We start from the raw sequence: 9,892 nt of genomic DNA, 5'->3' as shown, positions 1-9,892 counted from the left end.
ACTAACACTGTCTATCATTCTATTTCTTCCAAACCTGTTCTATGCTAATATGTATACAGTAGGAAAAAAGCTCAAAAGTCATACAAATTTAAATCATGGAAAGGAATTTGGCTATTTTTCTTATAAATGCATGTTTTAATTTAATTTGAAATTATAAGGAAAACAAAGTGTTTCACATTGATCACTGATGTTTAAAAATTACTAGAAGTAACAGGTAGCTTAGGATATAGAAGATAATATGTTGGTTACCCACCTTTATCTCACCATGAACACACAACCACAGTAATCAAAATAAGTGGCCTAAATAAAAATCAATAACTGGAAAAAAAAATTGAAACCAGATTCGTAAAGGGGATTAATTTGGAACTGAAAATGTAAGATAGACAGTTATCTAGCAAGCGTTTGGTTAGATAATCTGTTATCACAGAGGTAGAGTTACTTTTTATCCATGAAAGGATGTCACAAACTAATGTCATACATAAGGAATTCCGAAGAGGTTGAAGTCCAGCATTCCAGGTATTGACCATCTTAAGTGATCCCATATTGCCGCATTATCTCCCAGCCAGTGTCCTGTGTATTTTCCTGATCCAACAAAAGTAGATCTTGAAATAAGGAAGCTTCGTTTTCCAGGAAACAGTGCTTCGATGGCTCTTAAAAGGAAATGAGACTGGGATTATGCAAAAGAAAAAAGATTACTCCAACATCAGTAGTTTTATATAAGGCAGATTTACACTGACTGATTTACAATAATTGCTTATCCCAGGGATGTGGACTCCTTTACAGTTAGCCAGGTGTCTTTTAGGAAAGTTCAAGACATTCATTTTAAATAACCTTTCTATACAGTTTTGATAACCATTGTGTGGCTTTTACTACCAATTTCAGTTAGTAGATTTTGCCTTAGCTGCATTGGCTTAAATTTAATACAGTATTTTCCAGGAATTGGGTTCCTTTAGAAGTGTAAGTTCTTGCTGTTTGGGAAAATGCAGGTCAGGTACTGTTCTGAAACCTTTTTGTAAAGATTTTAGGATGCATTCCTTACTTCTGTGTTGATATGGCCATGGAATATCCATAAAGACTGTGGACATCATAATGTTTCCCCCACTTCTGCACTGCATCCATACAAAGCGTCTTGGAAAACATGAGGTTTTCAAGAATATCTTCAATAAAGAAATACAAATATCACTTTTAAAGTACATTTTTATTATTAATATTTTCAATCTTTAATGCACATTCATGACATTTTTTCTATTTACTGTTTTCACTGAGGCCAGTATTACTACTACAAAACCAAAATGCTACTCCTGGCTGCTGCTTTGATTCATCTTTGCTCTGTGACATTTTCAACTCTTGAGCTTTGCACCTATGCAAGGAATAAACAGAACTATGCCCTAAACTTCTGAATCATTATCTGCCAACACGTAGGCAATGGTTACTTAAACCTACAACTTAATACAAACTCTGAATTCTATGTTAGTTCTGCATTCATCTCAAAAACTACTGATAACGAAAGAAGATGATTGTATTATCCGACATAACTAAGGCAATAACATTATTCAGTAATAATTTGAAAAGGGAAAAGAGCCAGTTAAATAAACCACACCTGAGACAAGGGCCAAAGTATATCGATATTTTCTGTCAACAGTAATGTTCAAACCTCACCCATAAAAAACTACACTACAATCAGTTTGCATCCTTGTAGCAAATTGCACAGTAATTTATAAACCTTTTGATATTTTGCTTTCTGGTTAAAGTAGATGGACTTACTGGGAGTGAAAGGAGGATAGTTTAAGTCATTCTGCGCACAACCTTTTATTGAACCTTTAATGAAGTTGGATACTTCATTCATATCCTGAAAAGATAAGATGCAGAACATCAATAAAGTTTCCTTCAAGTATGTTTTCCTAATGAAATCTTATGTTCTATTCTCTTACCCTTTAAGGAATAATTACTTAGAACTAGTACTAGACTATTAGGCAAGTGTGATATAACTCTTTCAAACTGTCTCCTTCCATGTATATTTTATTTGGCAGTGCTGTAAGTGCATTTCTATCTGCATCCCTGAATGTGCTGAAGGAAAAACATATCCAAAAGAAAAGAACAAAGCTTTCATGGAGACACGGTAGTCTAGTGACCAATTTGGTTCTGTGCAGTCGTAGACTTCATAGCTTGACTTGATGGAACCACAGAGTCATCAAAAATAAGAAGAACAGATTCTATCACATAGCAGCTGAAGGGCTGTATTTTGCCATACTGATTAATTTTAAATTGCTACAGCTTTTTAAAAAGCATGGCAAAACTATTAAGTAGGTTCTTATTTTCTTTAGAAACATTTATTTATTTTTAAGAAAAGGAAGTAGGAAAAACACAAAAAAAATAAAGAAAAGAAGGCACTGAGACAGAGATTGAGAAGTTTAAGTACAGATTTCCTTCAGGCACCCACTTTTAGAAGCTTTGTTACAGGATATTCCTTTAAAAACCTAATCTGGTCAGTAAAGATAGTTCTTAATCTCATCTGATTTCCATGAACTGTACCTAAAATCCACTGTGCCAGACTATTTTAGTCCTTTTTTGGGAGAAGTTGTTTAGGCAGCCTGATTTTTCCCAATCCTTATCTGAAATAGCAGTTGCAGATTCACTAACTGGAAATTCCATGAGATATTTAGAGAGTAGATACATAGATGACGTGTAGTATCCTTGTAGTCAGGATCTGTTTAGCACACGATCACTGAGCAGGTATGCAGGTCTCCAAATATTGCCATTTTGAGTACAGGAATGTGCTACTATTTGTCTTTAGCAATAATTCATCAATTGAAGCATTTTAAAGTGTCACCGAACATTCACAAAACAGCACACTGATAATTTAAATGCCATGATTAATGCTTCAAATTAAAATTTAAAATTTAAATTGCAAATTCAACACTAGGAGGAATACACATCCTGCACTGATTTCACGTTAGTAATAGTAAACATCCCTTTCAAATGCAATGCAAATTGAATTTGATAAACATTTATCCTTGCCTATTTTTAAAAATAAAAATAAAAAAGAAAGTTCTGAATTACTTACAATCCAGATGCCATCATACGGCACTATGTTGTAAAACAGTTTGCATTCTTCCACCCACCAGCTAGTGCAGTCTGGGTTGGTGAAGTCTGGGAACACAGTTTCTCCTGGCCACACCTGCAATCATAAAAGGGAAAGAATTAATTAAACTTTTAACGATATTAAAAAGACTTCATAGAATCATAGAACAGCGCAGGTTGGAAGAGACCTTGAAAGATCATCCAGTCCCATTTTTCATGGGAAAAGGAACTCAGATGAGATCATTCTGGACCCTGTCCAATCCTGTCTTGAGAACCTCCAGTGATGGGAACTATACCATATCCCTAGGGAGGTTGTTCCAGTGACTGATTGTTCTCACTGTAAAAAATTTCCAGTGCAACTTGCACCCGTTGTCCCTTGTTATTCTCCATGTGGCTTTTTGTGAAGAGAGAGTTTCCGTCCTCTTTGTAGCTGCCCTTTAAGTACTGGAATACTGTGATGAAGCCTCCCTTGAGCCTTCTCTTCTCTAGGGACAAAAGACCTAACTCTTTTCCCTTTGATGATCTTCCTGGCCCTCCTTTGGACCCCTCTCCAGTCTGTCTCCATCTTTTTTGAATTGTGGGGACCAGAACTGGACACAGTACTCCAGGGGCAGCCTGACAAGCGTTGAGTGGGATGGTTACATCTCTGTTTCTGTTAGTAATGCCCCTGTGGATGAAGCCCTGGATCTGATTTGCCTTCATTGCTGCAGTGGCAAACTGTTGACTCATGTTCATGCTGTTGTCCACCAGGACTCTCCTAGTCAGTCATTGAGGACAGTGCTCATATACTGCTCTGATAGAGATTTTTGAATGACAAACTTCTAGAGTGACAATAGCTTGCACACAGAAAGAAGGCAGAAAGATTATGAGTTCCTTTGGAGTTTTCAATTGCTTTTCTTTTACGTCATACAAGGAACAATGCACAACAGAAAAATTTCTCTTAATAGAAGTTCAAATATAAATTAAAAGGATAATGTGGGAGCTGGCTTTTCAGACACTACTGAAAATAAATAGGAGCTGGCTGGTGAATTCTCCCTTAAGCCTTCAAACTACATTAGTTTTTGTTTAATGTAAAACATTGCAAAAAAACCCAAGAAAGGTTGTGAAGTATCATATCCTAAGTGAGATCATATAAATTTAGCTCTGACTGGTAGGTAATTTTACTGAAAGAAGCAACAAAAATGAGAGTTTAAAAGGAGCCCCTGACCTAAATTAAAACATAATTGTGACAACAGACCAAATTCAAATTCAGAAAAACGTGATTACCTCCCCAACTAAAGCTGTTACTCCATCTGATTCATTAACCCAGACTTTTTTGCTCTCTCCTCTGACGAAGCTTCCATATGGACTACCGTCAACTAGATTTTTTGTGCTAATAGCAGGATCCTAAAAAAAAATATAAAACAAAATATAAGAAGAAACCAGTATGCACTCCATCAGTTATTACAGACTACTAGAATGTTAGGCAATAAATGTAATAACTACATAGAAAAAGCAAATTATAATAATAATCAGCTATAATTATAGTATTTACAAGGGAAAAAGAAATAGTTAAATGGTTACCAATATGATAATATATTTTTGTCCATAGTCATGCATAAAAGCTGCAAAATTAGGGAGATCTTGAAACTTCACTTTGTCATAAGTAAAATCTTTTTTTTCCTCCATATAGTCAATATCAGTGATCTGAGCATCCTGAAAGAGAAGGGAGTTCAGATTTAACATGAGAAGTGATATGTAAAGATTTTGTATATTAGTCCAACACTATTTCTTCTGACAATTTCCATTTGTCCTATAGTGAGTTTACTGTTGGGACTTTGCTGCAGCCTGGCAGAAATTATGCGGCCCGGAGCACTCGTAAACAATGTGCATCTCATCTAATACTTACAGCCCTAATTAATGGCACTGACACATCTTTTGTATCTAAAAAGAGCTGCATTTAACATTAACAGAAATGAAAGGAATGAGTCTTGGTATCTTTTCAAATAGCCCCTGGACACGTAGCTATTTCATTGCAGTTGCCTGACTTCAAGAGCTATGTCCTTAAATCCAAACATTTCTTCCTCAGCTCTTAGCTTAACTTTAAGGTATTTTTATTCTCTTTAAGCCATCAGGCTAATGTAATCTAAAATCTAATTTTAAAAGTTAATTGTACTTTACCTTTGGCTGTCAATTAAGAATAATATATGGTTCCATAATTGTCCACAGGACAATTAAAACAAAAATAATTTGTGGATTAGGTAACATGAAAAGATAAGTGGATATAATTGGAAAGTATAACTGGAAAAGTATTACAATAAACTGCTCAAATAAAACTTACTGTAATTAAGCCTCACCATGATAATAATTTGATAATGGTTCTATCATTAAAATGCACAAAACCCTTTGACACCTATATATTAGTAATTTACTAATTTAAACTGATGTGACATGAACCAGTTGCAGAACACCATGGCCAGGACCTCTGCGTCATTTTTCCTGCAGAACTCTGCCTTCCCAGGGTTGTTGTCCTTGTCCCCTCCCATACTTACAAAAGGGAGTCCAATCGCCCTGTTCCTCTCCACAACTCTCTTCACTTCATCCAGAGATCCGTAATTCCAACGGCTGAGCTGGAAGCCCAGGCTCCAGTAGGATGGCAACATTGGCAGACCCACGAGCTGCAAGTTGAGAGCAAAAATCCCATGCACAGTCAGTGGACACTGCGTGTGTTATCTCAGTGCCCATTTCCTTAGACCCATACTCCTCAAATCTATTTGAATAATATACATTAAGCTTGAGTGTGTGAAATGAGCAACCCACTCCCAAATGCACAATTTTATTTATTTATTTATTTTGAGAAATACAAACACGCTGGAACAATGCCCATTCTCTAAGGTGTCACTGAAACCTAAGTGGATCTCAAGAAGTACAAAAGATTTCAGTGACATATTATGACCATAAAATCATGCCACACCTGTAAGCACATGATCTATGCTGTAATATTGCCATATAAACAGGAGTTTGTCCTTATAACAAGAGTGAACCCCAGCAAGGAAGCACACGTTATTCCACGTATCACAGAATCACAGACTGGTTTGGGTTGGAAGGGACCTTAAAGATCATCCAGTTCCAACCCCCCTGCCATCAGCAGGGACACCTTCCACTAGATCAGGTTGCTCAAAGTCTCCTCCAAACTGGCCTTCAACACTTCCAGGGAGGAGCAGCCACAGCTTCTTTGGGCAACCTGGGCCAGTGTCTCACCACCCTCACAGTAAATAATTTCTTCCTAATATCTCATCTAAACCTCCCCTCTTCCAGTTTAAAGCCATTTCCCCTTGTTCTATCACTAACTGCCCTTATAAAAAGTCCTTCCCCAAAAGTAGACCATGTAGATGTAGACCGTCTCTAGCTCCAATAGCCACTGTATATTTAGCAGCTACAGACTTCTTGGGCCTTGAGCTGTTCCGTGGTCTCTGCTCCAGCATCTTAAGCAAAAGTAGTGCTTAAGTTTCAACTGCTCATAATAGGTCAGCTAAAAGCATCTACACCCCAGTTTAACTCCAGCTGGCTATTACTGATGGCAGCAGTCACATTAGGGGAATACTAACAGTTATTCTTAGTTAAATATATAAAAATATATAAAGTCAGTTATACAGTTATTCTTAGTTAAATATATAAATATATATAGTCATATTTTCAGTTAATAGATAACATAGTGAAGACACATTGTCACATAAAGAGGTGAAAAAAACCCAAAACAAAACCCCACACCAAAAAGTCCCAAGTGCTTTTTAATATCTGTTCAATGCATAGTCATTCTAGCTAAAGGTACCTTCAGGTACTCCTGGACTACTTGCTCTGGAGTGTTCCCCAAGAAGATGTAGAAATCAAGTATTCCACCAATGGTTCTGTAGGTCACTGCTGGAGCAGGCTGCACTGCAAACTCTGCCAGACCAAAGCACACAAAACCAGTTCTTAATACCAGCTAATTCTAAATTAACTTTGTAATTTTCCTAATTGAGGATGAGAAAATTTACTTTAGAAAAAAAAAAAAAAAACAAAACCAAACCACAAAACAATAATACCTAAGGAACAAAAAACCATTAATTGAACTTGCAATGCAAGGGGAATGTATTCAGATGACTCTCTTAAGATGTTCATATTTCCATTTCTTTACATCTACAAAGAAGAGAATCAGAAGAAATCCAATGACTCAACCTTTTATCTTTAAATTTTTAGTACAACTTTCCATCCTCAAGAGACGTGAAGAGCTCTGTAAAGCCTATATATATATATATGCATGTTTATCTAAAGAGACTAAAGGGCATTCACTTTCAAGTATTGCTCACTCGAAATGTAGGCTCTGATTCCTGCGTCCTATATATCTGCACAGGTTTCAGAAAGGATTCTGACCCTCAGGTTTCCAGCACAATCGTCACGTTAACTCTGTGCTACATACTGCTTACACTGCATATGCTAAACACTACAGTTTTGATCCCAGTCCTACAGATCATTTTAAAAAAGATATTTAACTGCAGTGCTCAGAGCTACAGAGAAAGCTTCCTTACCCATGGCATTGCTATTCATTAGGAAAACACCAAAGGAGGCTCCAGTGTTGTCTTCTAAACACAGGAAGAAAGTTTGAACTCCATATAAGTTATGCATTTCCTTAAAGGATAAAAAGAATAAGTAAGCTGATTAAAATCTAATCACAGTATCTGTTCTGGGATATTTCAAAGTATATCACAGGTAGGACTTGAAACTTCTCAAAATATAGCAAACAAACAAAAGAACAAAAAATCCTGGCACTTCCCTACAGGTCTGTTTTCTTTTTCCTGACATTCTTCTCCTTTATGAGAACATTTTCCATTAAAACAAAAGTTTCCCCAAATACATAGATAACATAAGCAAACAGGTATGATGGATCTTCAGGCAAGTCTGCATATATTGCAGCACTATTTCTGGGTAATATATACGCACATCAAGCGAACAATAGAACTTGAAAGGTGCTTTCACCATACATTAGATTTTACACCTAATCTATATTTCTAGTAATCTCGCAAGGTAATCATTTTTATGTCTAATCTATGGAAATAAGAGAGCGCCTTGCTTCTGTTTTATTTCCTTTCTCATGTTTGGGTTTGTTTTTTTTTTCCCATTATCAGTAGGAATTAAATCCTTAGAAATGTTAACAATCGTTGTTAACAGTTGTGCTTCTTCCCCTGCAAATGAAAACTCAGAACAAATAACAAGAAACAGAACTTGAGTAATTTGAAATTAGCCTCACTTGATTCTGTTCACTGTTTGTTTAACTTAATGAGTCTACACTCAATAGACCCGCTCAGGTAAAACTATCTTCAAACCAGAGAAGATAGTGAAGAGGTGTCTCAAGGTAAGGGGTACAAATACCAAATTATTAATTAATTACATATAGTGGTATCACCCTCTGTTTTCTGGTAGTATGACTCCTATTTCAGTGAAACACTAAAGTGCTCTCTCAAAGTAAAGCAAATGGATTGTTGCTTTATGAAACTGAGATAATAGCGAGAAATAATCATACAATTACTGAAAAATGGGTGCCCTAGGAATTGTTTGATAAATAAACAGCCATTCAAACTATAGAAACAAATAAAGGCTAACTTGGATCAAAGTCTAAGGAAGTCTCCGTGCAGATGTAAGAGTCTTCTTATAATTATCAAAAAATGGGTGTCCTGGAAATAATTTTGGAAAGAGACAGCCATACAAACTAGAGAAACAAATAAAAGATAACAGACATATTTTCTCTAGTAAAAAGACAGCTGTTGAAGAGAACTTCTCCATCATTTGCCAAGCTACAAGGATGTTAAATGAAGCAGCATGTGTCATGTGTACTGAATGCTGCACACACCAATGCATTAGGACATTGTTATTTATTTCCTTTATCAATAGAAACTGAAGACTCTCATGTATTAATGTTTATCAACTGCTTTTCAACTTCACGTCGATACAAAAATCAAAATATTTATAAAAAGCTATTCCTCCGGGAACTTTCATCAGTACCATCTAGTGTTTCGTAATAATCTGCAGTGCCTGACAACTCTTTGGGGAAAAACCCAACGGATATTGTTAATATGTCTACTGCAGAATAGGCTTGGATTCCAGAAGTCAGAAGATCAAAGCAAAGTGATTCGACAATCCCGTACCAGAGACTTCTTTCTCCTTTTTTAAAACATTCAAGGATAACTAAGATCACTCAACTCCACAAACCCTTGTTCGACTTCACAATGTCCATTTGCTTTTAGAAACCCCACAATGTAGCATAATAAACCCAGTTCTTACTCCAGAGGGGCCAATATCCCTGCTGAAGAGGGGCCAGGTTTTCCAGTTAACATCGTGCCGGTACTGCTTATGCACGTGCTCTCCCACACCATAGATGTTGCTGCTGGGGAGTTTGATCGATAGCTGTAAAAACTGGTCAGCATACTGCAGTGGTCCTATGGTAGTATCAAACCTGATGAGAGAATAATAATAAAAAAAACCAACTTAAATGTTTTGCCAAGAATTGTTGCAATAATGGTTTCTACTCCTTTTACTTAGAACTGGATAGCAGGTTCAGCTCTTCATTCAGAGACATGAAGGAGAAGTAGGTGGGATGGTGAGGAGTTGGTGCAGAGCAACCCTTGCACATGTACGGTGCCTATTGATCCTATAGAAACCTCTAATACAAGTGGCCCATCTATTTTGAGGGGTATATTTGCACTCCACTCTTCCAACAAACCTTCCCACCCTGTATCTGCTGTGCTGAATCCTGAATCCACTCTATGTGGCCACACACAGTAATGGGGCAGATGGA

General features: G+C 36.6%; 1 protein-coding gene across 1 annotated transcript; it reads right to left on the bottom strand.

Annotated features, from left to right (window-relative positions):
- Window positions 1–478: 478 nt before the first annotated feature.
- Window positions 479–9,550, bottom strand: LOC104519925 (maltase-glucoamylase, intestinal; the record flags this gene model as incomplete). Its single annotated transcript, XM_010172096.1, has 10 exons — window positions 479–650; window positions 1,040–1,157; window positions 1,765–1,849; window positions 3,065–3,178; window positions 4,348–4,467; window positions 4,645–4,776; window positions 5,613–5,738; window positions 6,893–7,005; window positions 7,629–7,728; window positions 9,379–9,550. Coding segments are annotated over 10 exons (1,252 nt in total), but the record flags the coding sequence as incomplete, so codon positions are not given.
- Between the last annotated feature and the right edge of the window lie 342 nt (window positions 9,551–9,892).

Source organism: Antrostomus carolinensis, unplaced genomic scaffold, assembly GCF_000700745.2.
Source record: "Antrostomus carolinensis isolate BGI_N321 unplaced genomic scaffold, ASM70074v2 scaffold10467, whole genome shotgun sequence".
Classification (NCBI taxonomy): domain Eukaryota; kingdom Metazoa; phylum Chordata; class Aves; order Caprimulgiformes; family Caprimulgidae; genus Antrostomus; species Antrostomus carolinensis.
This window is presented reverse-complemented; position numbering and strand designations above follow the sequence as displayed.